Source organism: Buteo buteo, chromosome 3 (assembly GCF_964188355.1).
Source record: "Buteo buteo chromosome 3, bButBut1.hap1.1, whole genome shotgun sequence".
Taxonomy (NCBI): domain Eukaryota; kingdom Metazoa; phylum Chordata; class Aves; order Accipitriformes; family Accipitridae; genus Buteo; species Buteo buteo.
Genome location: NC_134173.1, coordinates 72,966,090 through 72,985,071, shown reverse-complemented (window position 1 = coordinate 72,985,071; position 18,982 = coordinate 72,966,090). Strand labels below are relative to the sequence as shown.

General features: G+C 42.4%; 1 protein-coding gene across 1 annotated transcript in view; it reads left to right on the top strand.

Moving 5' to 3' along the window:
• COL22A1 (collagen type XXII alpha 1 chain) overlaps positions 1-18,982 on the top strand; it is a 233,160-nt gene that overhangs the window by 76,630 nt on the left and 137,548 nt on the right. The window contains exon 5 of the mRNA XM_075024010.1: positions 10,016-10,127. Within this exon, the coding sequence (XP_074880111.1) occupies positions 10,016-10,127 (112 nt within the window). The remainder of the gene's footprint in view (positions 1-10,015; positions 10,128-18,982) is intronic.

The following is an 18,982-nucleotide window of genomic DNA, read 5'->3' as shown; positions in this document are numbered from 1 at the left end:
CTGAGTGGTCCCTATGAAAGACTTCCTTGGTCTGAATTCCAGCAGTGACAAATTCTGACTTCTGCATTCACATAAAAGACTTAACAAGGGTTAACCATGCACAGGAATGTGCACACGAAGTATTCAGATCTACCTGCATATATATATAAAAAAAAAAAAATCTATCCCTGAAGGCTTTTATTTTTTTAAACTAGTAGTATTTGCTTTCTCCCAGAAGTTAAACAAGCCAGGATTTTTTCTTATTCCAGTGCATTTGAGGTTGATGAAAAAGAAATAAATTCAATTTTTGACTATTCATAGACCAAGAAGCAGCCAGTCCTTTGGCTATAAAAGACTGATAGATTGGCTAACCATGAGGTACTTCCAGATATTTCTTTGTCCAAATATTTCAGATTCATTCTACTTCAGAAAGAGATTGCTGCAAAAGAGGGGCCTGGAAAAACCATGCCATAGATTCTTCACCAGTGCAAGCTTTTTGGCCATTGCGCACACATGAAGGGGAGAAGGCACATACACAGTTTCAATAAACTCCTCCTAACACTTGGAGTTAAATCAGTCTGTCTGATGTGAATGGTCCCTGATGACATCTGTGGCCAGGTTTTGGTGCACCTGAAGGTCTAATCTGTTCTACACTGATCATTTGGCATAAAGCAACCACCACAGTCTCTTAGAGAGCAGTCCCTACCTGCTTTCGTATCAGGCCTTGCTCATAGCACCTAAAATTAATGGGAATATTTTTATTTTTGTGAATAACACCTCGATGGGGTTTTTCCTATAGCGCAGATAGTAGCATTACAAGGACAATCTAGCAGGTTATGTCTTAGTAAGGTGTTATTCCTCAAATACCTTTTCTCACCTTAAAAATAATCCTAGTCTCTTGTACGAGCAAGCAGTAAGCACTGTTGCTAGTTATCTTGACTTCATCAGTCCTGCCACTCTGCTCTCACAAACAGTTACCCGCTGTCATTTTTCTCAGCTATATGCATAGAGTCTTCTTGGGTGCTACCAGCAAAACCTTTATTCAAAGAGGTGTAGAGTGAGTCCTCCCCTCCCCACTGCTATCCCAAGTGATGAGTTTGCAGTTATGCCATTTTACGGCTTTCCAGAGGAACACAGAGCACCTTAGGGCCCAAGGAACTCAAAAGAGAACTTCAAAATAGAGGAACTAATTAAAATCAGAACCTAATACAGATAGTCCTGGTAAGTTCAGCTGGTGCAAGCCTATCTGGCATACAAGGACATCAAAGGAATAATGAACCTCTGTTTAATCTTGTAAATCACTGGAGCAGGAAAGGAGCTGAAAGAGGGCCCATGGCACTAAGCCAAATGTCCATCACTGAGAAAATGGAGAATGACTTCAACACAGAAAAGCCTTCAGTAATGAGGCAAAGATTTCAGTGTCAAAAACAGCTTTCAGTGTCGTTCAATATGCCACTTGCAACTGTCCAAAAACTGACAGGCAAATGGGTAAGAGTAGACTGATGTAGATAAACAGAACAATGCATCAAATAAAGTGGTGTGTTATTAACATGAGATCAGGTGTTGAAAGCTGCTGCCTCAGAGGCAGCCACTGTGGACATGTATTTATTTCCTGTTTTTACAACAGGCTGGGAGTTAGATTACAACAGCCCTTTCCACCAGGTGGGATGGCTATAACTGTGTAGTCATTTATTTGCTTGCGGTTTTGACCTCTCTCTCTCTTTCTTTCATACTGTCTCTTTGAACTGATTTTCTTACTGGTTTTATATCCCTTCTATCTTTCCTGAAGTGTTACCTTTCCTGTGTAAGGGTACCAAGTGCTGTATCTGTCCCCTCTGTTTTTGACTGAAGTTTTAGGCTGATGTTTCTGGAACAGAGTGGCCTGTAGTTCAACCCAATGACCGCCTCCTCACCTGCATCACTGCCTCACGATGCTTGCTTCTTTATGAGGTATAAGTTTGTGATATACCTCAAGCAATGCTCCTGCTTCTGATAATCCCAAATGTGGATTCGTGCTCGAGCTGAGATCAAGCTCTTTCTGTGATCTGCATGAGACTTGTGGTGCTGCTTTGCAGGCACCAAGAAAAAGTAGAAATTCTGTCTTCCAAGTGTCGTGATGCAGAGGAAGCAAACCGGGATCAGTACACCAACAGCCTGAGTGGTGGCATCATGTACTGGGAGTAAATCAGTTTTATTATTGTTATAAAATTGAGACCATCTAAAGGGTCCTCTAAGCCACTTTATGGAGTACCTCCCTTCCAGCAAGGTAGTAGGCTTGCTGGAAGATACCTTCTTCATGCTGGTGTAAGAGCTGTTCTGTGTGCTTCAACAAAGCCTCATTATTAGCTTAAGCTCTTAGCTGCTGTCCTTACTGAAGTCTGGTGGATCTGGTGAGAGGGAAGTCAGACCAGCATGAAGTGCTGCTTAAATCCCAACCGTAACATCTGTGGAAAAAAAGGGCAATTGGTTAATAGCAAGAACCTCTTTAAAACACTCTTGAGGCCCTTTAATCTATAGGCTTTGGAAAATTTTATAGTTCCAAAATTCCCTTGCAAGCTGCTTGTAAAATATAGCAAATTAATTTTTTTAATGACTTGTGCAACCCCTTTACTCACCACACTACTTCATGCAGGGCTTGTGGGCAGCCGTTAAATCTCTCTGGTTTGTTCCTCCAGAGGTGCAGTCCCTAATGCTTTGGGAATAAGTCAGATAACCACTGCTGGCTGATGATGCTGAATCAAACTGTTGAGCTGTGAGTGCTACATGTTGGGTGAATTATCCATGCAAAAATAAGCTGCTGCTTTTTCTGTCTTTGCTGGAGAGGTGAACTAGAGGGGAATAAAACAGTGCAAGAAGACAGAATTCTCATCCATTGTAAGTCTTTGGAAATCACTTCTTTGGACAGCCAGTGAGAGTTAAAAAAGGATTAGTCCAGCAAAAGACTTTCTTTCAAACCCCTTTTTACAATCATTTGCAACGAGACAGGTCTAAACAGTATATGAGCTGCAGGAGTCCGACCTTACCTGTTGTCTAGATTACCACAAGCAAACAAATGACACCTATGTGCCCCAAAAGGATGCTGAGACAATGTGAAGATATAGTGTCTGGCTGCTTTGACATTGACCCCAGTGTTGTCATCATAAACATCTCACCAACCCAAGTAGCTGGTCATCAAGAAAGAAGAAAAGGGCTTTCTGACTGCCTCCTGCCAACATGCCAGAAAGACTAGGACATTGAAGGATGATAGCAGCAGTGTGCACCTCACCCCTTCCTAAACACTACTTCTTGTTGCCAAGTGGAACTATGGTTGGGGCAGTGATATATGGATGTAGGTAATTTTAACACGGTGGAAGAGCTATGGAGATGGAGACTTCAGTGAGCTCTTAAAAATATTCCTAATATCTGATGCTCTGTCAGCTCTTGCCAGGATTTCCTTTCCTGTGGAGGAAGGAATGTCAGGAACAGCAAAAATGCTGTAGCAGATGATGGATGCTATAACAATAACAGTAACACCTATTGAATAAATTAGTAGGTCTCCCCTTCAGGGTTTGGACACTTAATTCTATCCCAGCCCTGAACTGAGACACATCTTGGCTGTCCAGAAATAGCTGGTTTCAGCCTAGAGCATTGTGGAAGATAAGGATGCCAAAGGTTTAGATACAGGAGAAGAAAAATACCCCTCCTATACTCTGACTTCAAGTAACTAATTGCCAGATGTAGCTGGTTAAATGCACTATTTAACTTTAGAATATGGCATGATAGTGGTTTTTTTCTGTTATTCTTAAAATATGTACTAGCACAGAAAGTAATTATCACAGGTAACAAAAGTGAGGGCTCTTTATAGTAGTAATAGCCTTGCAGGCCATACTGGAAGAATTGAAAGGGATGCTCAGGATCTAGTGAGCATGCAGGCACTTCCTTGTGAGCACAGGCAATCCATGAAAGCTTAACTTTCAAGTCTGCAGAAATGTTAGGCAAGAAAATTGATAAGATCTTATATTTCCTGAAAGACTCCCAAGTCATACTGTTCTTCCTAGGAATTTATACACTCCTCTAGTCTACCATAAAGTTTATTGCCATTGACCTCTGTCTAGTAAAAGTAACATATGCTGTTTTATCACAGGCAATACAGATTGCTATTTTCAGAAATCTCAGAGAACCGGTAGCTGATGACAACCTCCCTGACCTTGGATATTGGTGATACTCCATCAATATGTTGACAAGGCTGATAATTCAGCCGAGAGTTTAAGCAAGGCCAGAGTATGGAGCATTTCCTGCAAAAGCTGCTTTGTTTTATATTACTGCTTGTGGCTGGAAATCTTCTATAATAAATATATTCCAGACACATCACCTGAGGCTCTGATGTCCAGTGCCTTTCCTGATTCCTCTCTCACCTGCTTTCCACATTCTCCTCCAGGCTGTTGTCTCACCAGAAACTTTCACAATTAGAAGTAGCCCGGTGGTTCCCCCTGTGAGTGTTACCCTGGGCTCCTTGGGAATGCAAAGCAGGACACTTTTCTCAGGTTTCTTCAGACTAAAGAAAAAGTTAATGACTCTGTCCTACTTTGGAGAAGGCTTTCCAAATGGGCACACTGCTGTGTTTTCTGGTTATTAAAACTTCCCTTTGTTGCTCTGGTTTTCTGGGTTTGGGTGCTTTTTTGGTTTTAATTTGGGGGGATTTTTGCCCCTGAACACAGGACAGCCAGGAAAATCTCAACATGCACAGTAGCTGCCACCATGCTGTCCATATTAGATCCTTAATGGAGCCAGGCAAAAATCCAGCTCATACTCAGGGCAACCAACCATGGCCCCTTTAGTCTGATCTTGAAATAATTATCTTGAAACAAATGTTGGAGGACCACTGGACAAGTACAGAGCTATTTGATCATCCTTTGGCCATGCTTGATGGGGTGGTTGGGTACAATGTGAACATCTTTCCTGTAAAAGAGAATCTGGTTGCATGTTACAGTTAGACAATGTAGAAATTGTCCAGTGCCAAGTTTTGTCCATCTTCTCCCTGTAACAGGCAGATCTGAGTGTGTTTTCTGATGCTGGAAAAATGGTCTGCTTCTTGTAAGGGAGTTATTACTCGCAAGTAAAGAGACATTTGGCCAATTTGATCAGTAGAGCAGTGCATAAGAAATTGCTTTTCAAGCCAAATATGCTGTTAGGAATCTGAGCTTCTCTTTCAGGTGACCATTTTAATTTTAATGTTAATGGACTAGGGTGTGCTTCTTTTCAGGAGATGTAATCATGTTAGAGGGTTTCAGTGGCCCCATATTGTTTTACAAGCTATAATGAAGTAGAAGGCTTATGATCAAAGAGCATTATTCATCTTATTAATTGCCGTATTTATGGCATTACTGATTAAAGCCAATTGGGAAACCACACCTGCCCTGGTACACAAAAAACCCACCTTCTAAATCAAAGCAACTGAGAACAGGGAAGTCCCACCCTTTCATCCCATGCTTGAGTGTGGTGCAATAGGTGACAGTAGCTTTGTCCTTGCTAATTTGGGCAGGTATGTTCTTTCCCATTGCACTTGGGGAGAGGACTGGGAAGCTATGTGTAGGATTTCATTTTCCCTATGGCACTGACAACGTGGTCCCTCCTTGGTGGTGGAAAAACCAATGGGCAGCCCGTATTTCTGCTGTCACTCCAGCCCAGAAATGCTGTAAAACAGACTAAATGGCCAGCAAGATGTTTGAGCAAAGATCTAAGAAGTGAGCTGTTTCCACTGCACTGTTAGCAGCCAGACACTGCCAGGTGAAAAACACTGTTCAAGTGTTAGAGAAATGATTACAGCATCGCCTATTTTTTACATTAACATTGTGGTTCAAGACTAAATTAAAAGCATCATGCTGCCTCCCTCACAATCCCAGTTCCAGTCCTAGTGTCAACAGGGGATCATACTCAATCCAAAGTGCTTCCAGGCACATGAATTAAACAAAATAATAACAAGAACAACAACAACAACAAAAACTATATATATTTTCTTGTCCTTCAGCTGAAATAATCTTAGAGGTTACTTTAAAGCACAAATTCATTTGGAAGTTTCCCTAGGTGTCTTCTTTCCAGTCCCACCTGGGCAATCTGCCTTGACTAACTTCTCAGCTCAAATGACAGTATTTTGGGTTTGCTTGTTTCTTCTCCCACTTAGAAATGGAAAGGTATCTGTTTAAGGAGACTCTTACAGTGAACGGTCAGGATAGCAAACTTAGGATATTGCTAGCCTGAATTTAAAAATCTGCAACCTTTATTCAATCCTCATGGCAAATGAGACAACGTAAATACAAGTTATGTGTGATTAGTTAACATTTTTCCCTCTTTACTTTTGCTTCATTCGCCGCACAAAACAGATAGCATTCGCTATGAGCAGAATATATCTCACCCAACTTCAGCAGTCTGAAAATTACTGTTTCTGCTGAAGGGTAGGAGGTAGGCACTGCCAAATAGTGATTCAGCCTGTCTTTAGATAGGTCCAACACAGATGTGATGAGTTGTCTTCTTAGAGACTCCTGTATTTCTCTGCTGACCCCCAAGGGAACCAAGGCAACCTGCATATATCAGATGTCTTTTTTTCAGACAGCTAAATTTAGGTGAGCTGCATCTCACCCTCGGCAGAGTTCTTCACCGTTTAGTGTATAGGCCAATGCTACATCTTCTGTAATGCTACTGAAATCCTTCAGCAGCCAAAGCGTCCATTACCTCCATGGATTTTGGTTGGCAATGGAGTATCTAAGAGTGGAGGTTATCTCACCAGCTATAGACCTTTACTAGGCAAGATTTAGCATGCAACCCGAGCATCCTAAGCTCTCTCTATGTTAATGGAGAGAAACATGCACTTTTGGCATCTGTTTTAGTATGAGATTAATCTTTCCCTAGAAGCGCCTGTATTTGACTCTCTGTGCCTAACTGAGAGAGAGTCTCTGTTATTACCCTGTCTAGAGAGCTGACATTTAGCCAGATGAACCCTACATGAAGTGCTCTGTGAACATGAATTAGTTTGTTTCATAGCTCCCTCTAAGGAAAGCGGAGGCAATATCTGAATTTGACACAAACCAAATTAATAGTGTGATTAAAATAAAACCATTTGCTGGTTTTGAGTGTGGACTCTGACACATCTAGGGCTTAACTTTCCCATGAACCTACATGACATTTTTCAGAGAACAACCCTCATTCATTCTTTAATGAGAAATATATCAAGAAATTTGCAATTTGCCGATCCATAGCCTGAGTAAGAAAAATCCTGTTATGATTTACCTGTGCGCTTTATCTAATTGTGAATGCAAATGAGATAGTCTAAGTTGTGAGCATGACTTTTATTACAGCAAGTTCTGCTTGCAAAATAGTTTTAATAACCTTGCGTATGCTTCATAGTGTTACTTAGGCTTTCTAAACTGCATATTGTTAGCAATCTCAGCAAAAAACACCAAACCAGGAGGTTGATTAAATCTCTTAACTTGTTTACATTGGAAAAGCATGCTGGTGTGCACACCTTCACAGTTGCTTATGATGGGAGCATTAGCTTGAGTTGTCAGAGAAAAATGAGAGCAAGTTTGGGTCTGAGCTAATGATGGGAAAACTTAGCAAGAAGTTCTTGTCACTGTACCTTGCACTTGTGTATTTTGAGCAATGGAGCTTTACAAGCTCCATGAGACGAGCAATACTGCACAGCTTGAGGACTCTGGTGACTTTGCATTATGACATGACTTGGGCAGCATTTCAGCCTTCACCACCTCCAGCTCAGCTCCTGTGAATGGTTAACAATTTCCCGTCCCAGTCAGCATGGTCTCTTCTTACCAGCAACGCTCAACTGCCTTCCTCACATTTCTGTGGTTGCTGTAGATGAGGGATATGTACTGCATGGTGAAATGAGCTATGGGAGGTCATATAGACAGGTCACACTGTTTTTTATGTGATAGCCAGGAGGGAGCTCTCATGTTCTGGTAGGGTCTATTTGCTGTGATTTATAGCTGCAATCATGGCTGATTACAGTGTGTCAGAAGGGTCTATCACTGGAGTTGTTGCAGAGGTGATTACGAGGTGGAACCATGAGGCCCTGGAGCATCTTAACTGCCTCGTATGCCCTCCTGAATGTCCAGTAATAGCTGAAAATAGAGTGGACAGGTGGGAAAAGCTGTTGACAGCCAGGAAAGTTACTGTAATACAAAAGGCCTCAACTTGGCACCAGGCAACCATTTCTGTCTTTGCTAACAATTAAGATTATATTTCCTCAGAAAAAGCTATTTCTTCAGAAAAAGCTCCATGATGGAAGCTTTATGTTTTATTTGCTGTCTGCTGTCACATCTTGATTTGCCTTGGGACTTGCCCAGACAGGTTTTTTGCACCTATTTTTTCATATAAATTTGAAGAATATCATTAAGTGGGTGCCTTTTCCTGTTGCAGCTGTTTTCAAGCTCTGCAGTGGCTTTCAGCCTGAAAGGTTCATGAGGGCAACTAAGAAACCCAAGAATCTGAGGGCCTCAGTTCACCACACAAAAATGTTTATCTATCCTAGAAAAGTTTTAGGAGCTCACTAACTGAACGAAGTTAAAAGCACTGCCATAGTTTAAAGTCAATTTATCAAAATAAGCTATTCTAATATCACCAAGTTTGTGCGCTGCAATTACATATGCAGGAGTTAATATGTGTAATTGTGCATGTGTGAGGGGTAGAAGAGGTTGTAATAGCCCAAATAAAAGAAAAACACAGATTCTTTGCTCAGTCACTCACAACCTGCCTTTTGCAGTGTCTTTGCCTCTAACTCCACTGTGTGTTTGGTTCTGGGAGTAGCTATTAGTTTGGATATGCATCCTGTGGAGCCAGTTTGGAGCTAAAAGCAGGATGGTTGCATCCATACAGTACTGCTCCTCCAGGAACTGGATGCACTGAGGAGAATAGCACAGTTGTAAACCCACTGTCCCTGGCAGGGTTTAGCAGCTGGGACTTCATGGCACAAAAGCAGGGTTTTTTTGTGGCTGGGACCATATTGATGCTGGAGCTGCATGGACCTGTGTGTGTGGTTTATGATTGAACCTTGTCAGAACAGTCAGAAGCTTTACACAAATGTCTGCAGTCAAGATTGATAGCTCATGATAATGATGAGTTGATTGGACTAAGACTAAGTTGTATTAAAATGATATGAAAAGTGTATGTAGTGAAGTGTCTTGGACTAGCATTTGTCAATAAAAAGACATGGACCTATTAGACTGGATCCAGAGGAGGGCCACAACCATGATCAGAGGGCTGGAACACCTCTGCTATGAAGAAAGGCTGAGAGAGTTGCAGATCTTCAGCCTGGAGGAGAGAAGGTTCCAGGGAGACCTTATCATGGCCTTCCAATATATAAAAGGGAGCTTATAAGAAAGATGGAGAGAGACTTTTTACCAGGGCCTGTAGTGACAGGACAAGGGGCAACAGTTTTAAACTGAGAGTAGATTTAGATTGGAGATAAGGGAAAAAATTTTTACAATTGAGGGTGGTGAGACATTGGAACAGGTTGCCTAGAGAAGTTGTGGATGCCCCATCACTGGGAGTGTTCAAGGTCAGGTTGGACAGAGCTCTGAGCAACCTGATCTAGTGAAAGATGTCCCTGCCCATGGCAAGGGGGTTGGACTAGGTGATCTTTGAAGGTCCCTTCCAAGCCAAACCATTCTGTGATTCTATGATTCTGTGGTTCTATGATTCTATAAATAAGTGTTTCAGTCTGAAGCTGCGCATTTTTCTACATAGGGATTAATCAATTATACAGCATTTTTAGGGTGTTGTGGCAATGCAAGCAGTAACTATTGATTTCTGGAGAACTCTCTTCTAATCTCTCCAACACCTGTTACAGTTTGAATTCATGCTTGGTTTTGAGTTTTAGGACTAAGCAGATTACACCACTTCAGAATTTTTTTCGGGCTTTCCCCAACAAGAACAAAATTATCTCTGCAGTGCTGTGTTTGTGGGCTAAGATAACTACCTAAGTACAGTTTAAGACATGTCCGACTGCCTGATCAATGTCTCATATTTACACTTCCATTACGGACAGGATTTGACCTGATGGATTCGTTCAGTGTGAAACAGATTTTTGGAATGAAAGAAAATGGAATTCAGAGTGCTTATGTACGACTTGGAAGCTTCCCTGTTGTTCAGAAAACTGAGTGAGTAACCTGTTTTTTCACTTTATTTTCATCTGAGCTTCTGCTTTACATTATTTGGTTCCTCTGGGTTAAATTTGTAGTAGTTACCTAGTACCTACACATATATTGCTGCTTTGATCAGCTCTTTCAGTTCTGCTGGCACAGATTTAAGACAACATGGTTGGGAGCCTCCACACCAACTACAGGCTCCATCCTGGTAGAGTATGAACTGGTTTTGGTGTATCTCAGTGGTTGTGAGGAGCAGTATCAAGAAATTCACAAAAGAACTTAGGCCTTAATAAACAGCTTCTAAAAGGAATATTTGGTAGCACTCCCATTGAAATATATACTTCCTAATCACAGGAGACCAGTTCGTGGTAGATGTTATCAGTTAGCTAATATGGGTTTTGGCCTCATAAAAGAATGAACAATTTTTAATCCTGTGTCAACATGGATTCAGTCCTTGGGGCCTTTTGTGACCTAAGGCTGCCAGTTGTGTTGTAGTCTATCAGAACGGTTTCTCTTTGGGTTGTCACTTGAGTCCTGCTAGCATTAGCCTTGAAAAAAGTGAGTGCATAATTTCACTGAGTAACCACGAGCCATAGATTGAATTGTCATCATTAACATTTTTGCAGTACATTTCTCTGTGCTGGTTTGAACTTCAGCTTAAAAAATCGATAGTAATTCTTTTCATTCTTATGGATGAGGGCTGTTATTTTTTATTCTGTTTTAGCTCTTTTTACTCAGCTCAAAGCTTTACTTTGAGATGTCCTGTGACTTACTGTTGCTTAATTTCACAATATTTTTTTCATCCTGGAGCCAGCATGGATTGATTCACCCTTCTCCCCTCCCCCTCTTTCTCCATATAAACACACAGTCTTTAAAAAAGAAAAAAAAATTATACTGAAAGGAAAGCTGTTTTCTCTAAAGTCCATAAATGAGGTTAAGCCTCAGGGTGAGTAAATTCATGATCTGGGAGAATGCCAGCCGACTAAAGACATCTTGGTCTTGTTACATAGTATATACAAAACTGGTGGTAGGGGGGAGGGGAATAAACCTATTATTTTGTTTGGCTCACAGCAGTCTCTGTGTAGAATATCTGCTTGCTGCGGCATGTAACAGGTAGTGGTAGTGGGCTTTATCACTGTAAAGCATTACCACCAAGACGACTTGGAAAGAAGCGCTTGAAGTGAAGAAGTCCAGTTTGCACTTAGGAAATCCTGGGAACGATGATCTACTGAATCTGACCTCTGGGTGATATTATGACAAATAGGACTAGTGCAATCTTTGGGTGTATAAGCAGGAACTGTCAAGTATGAGCTGACTACCTCCATATCAGGCAACTCAGTCACCAGTGCTGGGATGCTACATCCAGTCCTTGTTTCCATAATTCAGTAGATAGAAATGGAGTGAATGAAAGTTTAAAGAACTGTGAAGCAGGTCTAATAGTGAGAAGTACAAGAAGTGCAGTGTAGTCAGGTAAAATTAAGAAGCGGTTAACAACTGAGGTGATCGCTCTCTATAAGAACCTCTGGGAAAGCGAAGTTTGGTAAAGGGTCTTTGGTGCTAAGGATAGTGGTAGGCTGAAAGTCAGTGACTACCTGTTAACGACATCAAAAACCAGCATGGAAGAAGAAAGGCACACTTTTAACAATGAACATAATTAACCATTGGAACAAGTTAGCACAGATTACAGAGAGTTGTCCATTTGCATTCCTTTTTCAAATTAAGGGCTGAAGTACTTTGTTGTTGTTGTTGTTTCTGTTGTTTTCCCAGAAAGACTGAGGGAGTGAAGTCAGACCAACCAGCTATGATGACTTTCTGTAGGCTCAGATTGCACCCATTTATTTGTTGTTGTTTTTGAAATAAGTAGATATAAAACACCATCAAAGGTGTCTGCATATTTGGTTCATTTTAGCCTTTGGATGTCAGGATTCTGCGATGGTGCATATAGGGTCATTGTGCACAGAAAATGAAATCTTGTAAAGCTGCACAAAACTGATAACTGGAATAATAAACAAAACAAAAACATCTGTCCTGTCTTGCAGATAACCTCAAGCAACGTTTAGCAACTGATAGCAACATCTCATAATTAGATACAAAATCATTAACTGAGTAATATATGTAATTCACTTTATTATCTACTTAAAGGATTTGAATCCTTTTATATAAGCAGTAGTACTTTTACAAAGTACCAGCTTAGCTGCCTGGGAGATGTGCCTATTCATCTTCTGATCTGGAACCTACAACTATGAACTTTCTTCCTCTTTGTGGTGAGGCATCCTGTGATGGTTCTATGAGCAAGGAGACACAACAGCCAGGAGCTTGGCTGTGGTCAATGTCCTGGTCACTGAGGGACTTACAGGTCTCTAGCAGGTCTTACAGGTCTCTAGGCTGAGGGCTGGTCCATAAATCTGGCTGGTGATTCTCCCTGCTCCTCAGGTAACTGGCGCTATGTCACAACCCAGGCTGGACAGACCAGGGAGTCATGCTGAATTCGGAATTCCCTCAGGCTAAATTAGGGTGAAATGACACCAAATGATCAGTTAAAGATTTTATTCATGGCAGAAGCAAACTGAACTTGGGAGGAATAACAGTAGGTGGTGTGGTTTCTCACAACAGGAATTGGCATGAGACTACTTCTGTAAACCGTGTAACCCGTGGTAACCATATACATCAGTTCAGGGAATGAGGAGATCCCTCCCATTGGGTCAGGAGGCTCGGAGCAGACCCTCTTGCTTTCTAGACTCCTCCTCAGAGAAGAGCTTAGGGGCAGCTGGATCCACTCCTAGTCCCAGACTTGGTCAATGGTTTTATGTCTTAAAAGGATGAGGTGTAGGGGTTATGGAAAAGTAAAGAGAGAACAAGACAAAGAGAGAAAAAGGGAAAGAGAAAGGTATCACCGGTCCTGGGTCCAGTGTAGGTCCAGTCAGTAGTCCAGGTCCAGTAGTCCAGACCCAACTGAGGGGTCCAGTTCCAGTGGGCACGCACCTGGGGCCTCAGTTCGCTCCCTTTTATCGTCCTTGCCCCTCCTTGGGGCGGGCACTCAAACTCATTAGGCTCATTAGGTGTCAAGAGCAGTTTGTGAGGCTTTGGGAAACAGATCGGTGGGCTTGGGGGGTTATTTGGGGAGTAACTTCCCCTTCCCTGCAAACACGACCCTTGTTTGATGTTTGGTCATCCACAGTGAGCTGCTTGGCTCAGTTTATCAGACCAGTTTGCTGCGCACCCTCCAGCACTCCCTCCCAGTCCTGTTGCTGATGTCTGTGCTGGTGGATGCTCAGCGGCTGCTTTTCACCTGTGGTTCCTTGCTGGGCAGTGTTGCTGTATGCCGAGTTCGTCTTTGAGCAGAACTTGCCCCACCACAGTGTTTGAGATATTAACTCTTACAGTCTCTCACAGGCTGTCATACTGTTTGCTCATGGCTCCTCAGTGGATGTTCTGGCCAAAGGTGTGCACCAGATTTCTGGTTTTGGGTACTTAGTCTTGTTTCTCATTACTGTACTCTTGGCTAATACCAAGCTTTTGGCTCACTATCTTGTTCTGCCCTCCATCTATTTCTCCTAGTCCTGACTCCAGAGCCATCGTCGTGGCCATGTCCATCCCTCAATTTTCTCTTGCCTGGTCTCGTTCCAGCCTGGCTTGGTCCTCAGCGGCCACCTCACAGAACTTCCTGATGCTTGGCCTAGCTTCTAGTCATGGTCTGTTTACTCTTTATATAGGTACAGTGTTGTCTTCCCCAGTTTCTGAGTCTTGGGTTGTTTTGGGCATGTAAACCTTGGTGGTTTTGTCTGGGGACTCTGTCTCCTGACATCAACTTTGACTTCAGTTACCTGCCTTGGGTTTCTCCTTGAGCTCTTGCCCTGCTCTCATCATTTGTTCTGCTCCACAGAGAAGAAAATTCTACACAAAGATACCAAAACCTCCTACACTAAACATGAAACCTGCTTCCTTGTTCCTTACTTCTTCTCAAACATATATTTTGTATATGGGGAACAGCAGAGACAGCTAGGATTCTTCAGCCTGGAGAAGAAAAGGCTTGGGAGGGGTGGATCTTATCCATGTGTGTAAGTACCTGATGGGGAGGAAGCAAAGATGGAGTCAGAATCTTCTCAGTGGTATCCATTGACAGGACAAGAAGCAATGGGAACAAATTAAAATAATGAAATTCAAACTGAACACAAGAAAAACCTTCTTTAGACTAGATGATCTCAGGAGGTCTCTTCCACCTTCAGTGATTCTGGGATTTGTAATTCAATGCTGCACCCTCTCCCACTCTCTCCCAGCCCTGTCTTTCCCTTTCCCACTCTCGTCCCCCATACCGGAGGCAGTTATTAAGCCTGGTCTGCGACCTGTCCCAAAATTTCCCATGGTGCTGGAGTTGGAAAAAGACCAAGATATTGTGCTGAAGTCAGGGATGAGACAAGTGACTCCTTGCTCTAAGAAAGCGGTGAGAGCAGACTCCCACCTGAAGGATCTTGCTGTGGCCCATATCTGATCTCATGACCTCTATTACCAGACAAGTGCTTGTCATCTGGAAGAATAAACATGTCTGTCCAAATCTGCTGTGAAGTTAGTAGGAATATGTCTGGTAGGAGCATACCTGAGGAGTTCTTTGTAGTCTTCTTCTTTACTAGTCGATGAAACCGGGTGAATTCATGGGCCCCAGCACTAGACCCATAAAATTTGTGCTCTTCGCCTCTTTATGTGCTCGTGTCAAGTTTGTTTTGGCTGATGTCAAGCAGTGTTATCCCAGGCAATGCCTGGGCCTGGTGTGGAGGACGGAGCATGCCAGAGACTGCTCCCCAAAGGCAGTTTGGATACAGTCATTCCCTTCAGGAAAGCAGCATTCATCTGAACTGCACTCATCGCTAGAGAATGGACCCTGACCATTATTTACTAGTGTGAATATAGACATTAAGTCTCCTACTTCTAACAAAAGAGACTAAGCATGACTGAGGTGGAATGACTGAAGGCTTTTTTTGGGTTTTTAGAGAGTAAAGGACTGAGGGGAGAGCTGATAGACATACAAAAGGCTGCAGCAAAGAGAGGAGAACAAGTTGCTCGTGTGGTTTCTTGTGGAAAAAAAGTTGTTTCAGGAAGATTAAGCTATAGCAAGTGAGATTCAGGGTAAACTTTTTTTGCAGCCTGTAGGATAGTGAAACACAGGAAGAAATTACCTAGAGAGGTTGTATCTATTCCATCACCGAGGTTTCTGAAGTAGAGGCCAAAAAAATGTCTGTCAAGGTTGTATGGGTGGAGTTGATTCTGTGTTGTGACAATCCTTCCATAGCCTTTTCTTTCCCTTTCTCCTTTTTTTTCCTTTTTTTTTTCTGTCATTCTAAGAGCCTCTGGTGATATGATGCATATGGAAATGAACTGGCTTTCTCCAACCTTGTTTCACAGAACTTAGTGAGTTACATTTCATATTAATGTTTTTTAGCCGTTGTGAAAGTGGTCAAATTTCCCAAATACATTAATTATGCTCTTCCTCACCAAATGCAGACACCCTATTAATTGTTGTTGCATTCAGTGTCTGAAATGAGAACTGATAATCTCATTTTTCTCCATTTTGTTATTATTATAGATGTAGGATCTCATGCTGATTGTCACAGATGTAGGCTCTCAGGCCAAACAAAAGCATGTAAGAGGGAGGCTATATATTGAAAATGGGCAATGGCTAAAAGAGTCTTCTGCCTGCTTATTATCATTTTTCCTCTGTAGAAGTTGTGAATCACCTGACCTTGTAGCTGGGTTAATTAACTCTTAGACTAACCTGCAGCACTGGGGGATTCTCTTGTCTTGGAGTTTTATAAGGGCCTCTTCTGCAATCTATCCTGTTGTCAGAATTATAGACCAAGGAGCTGGCAGAGTGTTCCCTGTAGGTACCAGGCAGCCAGCAAAGCTCCATAATATGGATCATCAGTTCAATTCAGCCTTGGGTGAAAGAAGGAAATAAAACATTTCTGGGGACAGCAATTCCTGCCCTTGGATTCCTAAGTAAAGCTGAGCTTCTAGATGGAGATCACTTTTTAGTGAGGAAATAAATGAAAACTCATAAACAAAGTTTTTGTTATTTATGCAGTAATGCATCTCTGTAAAAAATGCAGGGACCAAGGACTTCAGAAACAGCTTTTATCGTCTCTTCAGAGCAACGAGAGTGTCTTTAGGTTTGCTTTTGGCACGAAACCTTTCTCTGTTAGGAACTTGCAGCCAGTTCTTTGGCACCTTTAAAAATCAGTTGAGGGTGACAGGTAATAGGTCATTATAGATTTCTATCAGTTTAAATCTACCTGATGGGCCATTTGTCAGCCTCTGTGTGATGAGATTTGGCCAGACTCACAAGGATATTTAGGTACCTAACTCCCAGTTATTTCTGTGGGCATTAAGCATCTGAAAAGCCTTTTTGAATTTAAGCTCGCATGGTGATATTCCTGTTCCCTGCTCAGAGCTATTCAGAAAGACTCTTAGCATAGAGGCCAGCAGATGGCTCTTACAGATCTGGTTGTATTTTGTCAGGCCCAAGGCTCAATGTGGTATCTTGGGGGACTAATTTCAACCACATGCTCCTATACCTCCCTGCTCAACAAAGCAGTGATGCTGCAGTTACAGCCACTGCCTTTAATTTGTACTTGGAAACAAGCACACCTGCGTATGCAGAGTTGAAAAACCATTAGGGAAAGGCAGCATTGAAAGCATGTGTCCTGCTGCTGTTGATGTGACGATAGCAAACGTACTATGGATCAGCAAGAGAGCAAAGCACCCCCAGAGCTGTAACTCTGCTACCTTGTGCCACCACTGGATTAAATAAGAAACCATTTCTCTGCTTGCTTTTCATTCAGTAGGAGTTTGGAGCTGGTGGTGGGCTGTAGCTAGGAAAGTAGTTCAATAGGGCTGTCTGTGCCCAAAATGTGAATCAGAATCTTAAAGGGCAGGGAAGTCGTTAAACCCAGTTGTGATGATGAGGATAGGTGGTGAGAAGTGAGTGAAGCTAAATGCACTAGGCATGGATGTTGAAATTACAGAGTTTGGGGAGCTGAGCCACAGGGAAATGCCCCCGCTGGCAACACTCTCGTGTAGAAATGTCCGTGGTTTTTGTTCAAGAGGATGAAGCGGTAAGCAATGCCCTTTCAACTATCAACATTGCCACCTTGCTGAAGTTTCTTGAAGGGGTGGAGGAAAACAGCCCAAACCGTCAGTGAAGTTAAAAGCTGAGGCATGCATCTTCTTCTTTAACAAACTTGGACACGATGAGTGTGCAAAGCCATTTTGATAGGAAGTTTGCACTAAGGCATGTCAGCGGTGAAGGAGACCTGGCGGGGTGCCCTGTTGGGAGGGGTGATGTGACTGACCTGACTCTCTCTTGCCAAAAATACTGTAGTCTTTCTTGGTGGCTTTCAGTGCCTTAGTCATGCCAGTGGTATTCTCCGTGGCAAGTCTGCCACAAGAGTGACAACTGACACACTTTTGTTTTGTCATGAAGGGAGGGAGCGTCTGGCTATTTTGTGTGCCATGGGAGAGATGGGTGCTGATGTGAGGTGGATCTGTGACTAGGGAGGGCTAGTTTGTGAATAGCTAGTACCAAGAAGTGAGACAGCCTTGTCTGCTCTCCTAGGGGAAGGATTTTGTAAAGGAGCTAGTGGGCGCCTGGTTCAGTTTACTCTTGTGTTGGAAGACTTCAGAGAGTGCCCGTGTCCCCGGTGGGAAGACCAGATTATAATGGTGCATAGCCTGCATGGGCATTTTATACGGTAAAAGCCACAGTAGTGGATGAAACCACAGTGTTCTGAATTTTTAACCAGGCTAAAAATATAGGAAATCCAAAGCACAGATTAAAAGGTGACTGAATATTTTGGCATTAGGAAAGACTGACTTTCAACCTTTGCTGTAATTGCAAAACAAAGTGTTTTGGAAATCCTGAGGATTTTTTGCTTTAAACACCATTAAAAGCCTGTAGTTTTGTGTGCGTTTGCCTGTGCCAGTTTCTGCATAGTGACGGACTATGTCAAGTATTCCTTAAGAGAATCTGTCTTCATTGTTTTGCTCTTCATTAATTGCTGCCGTTGTGTTTTGTTTTCTAATGGGTGCTTATGCCTGACTGCTCAGATGTCCGGAAGCAAAGACATGATATTTAGGAAGGGTCTATTTAGGAATGATCAGAGGAGCAGGCTGGCTTGGGCATGGGGAACAATGAAGTTAACTGGGACTCTTCAGCTGGGAAAAGAGATGGCTTAAAGGCATTATAAGCAAAGTTTGTGAAATCATGAATGGCATAAAAAATAGGAAAAGAATACGTTCATTGTGTTGTCCCTTATAAGAACTGAGCTGGGTCCTAAACAAACAAGAGGAGGCTCATTATACAGTGGGTAGCAGAGCTGTGTGATTCCTTGCCAAAGGATGTTGTGAATGTAGTAAGTTTACCTGAGTTCAAGGGGAGACTGGAGAAGTCCATACAAGATAAATCCATAAAAAGTTAATAATATAGAATTTTCAGTTGTCTCTGAGTTTGACCCCTGTATCCCAAAGAGTTGGAGGTAGGGAGGATACATTTGTGCTGTTCATTCTCGTTCTTAGGCACCCAGTAATGGCTAGTGACAAGAAAATAGTGATACTGGGTTAGTTATCCCCTCTGTCCAGCCCTGCATGCTCAGTTTATGGTATGTTCCTTATGCTGGGGCTGAGTCAAACAGTGCTGGTTTTGGTTACTACAGACTTATGCATGGATCATGGTGTCACACTGGGTAAATTTCTGCCTAATGTGTTTGCAGTGTTTGATTTGAGAAGGCTCTTCTGTTGTCCCAGGCCATTAGCCAAGGAACATCACCTTGGACAGCCATGAGGTGTAGTCCCTGTTTTGGGGCAAATATTACAATATT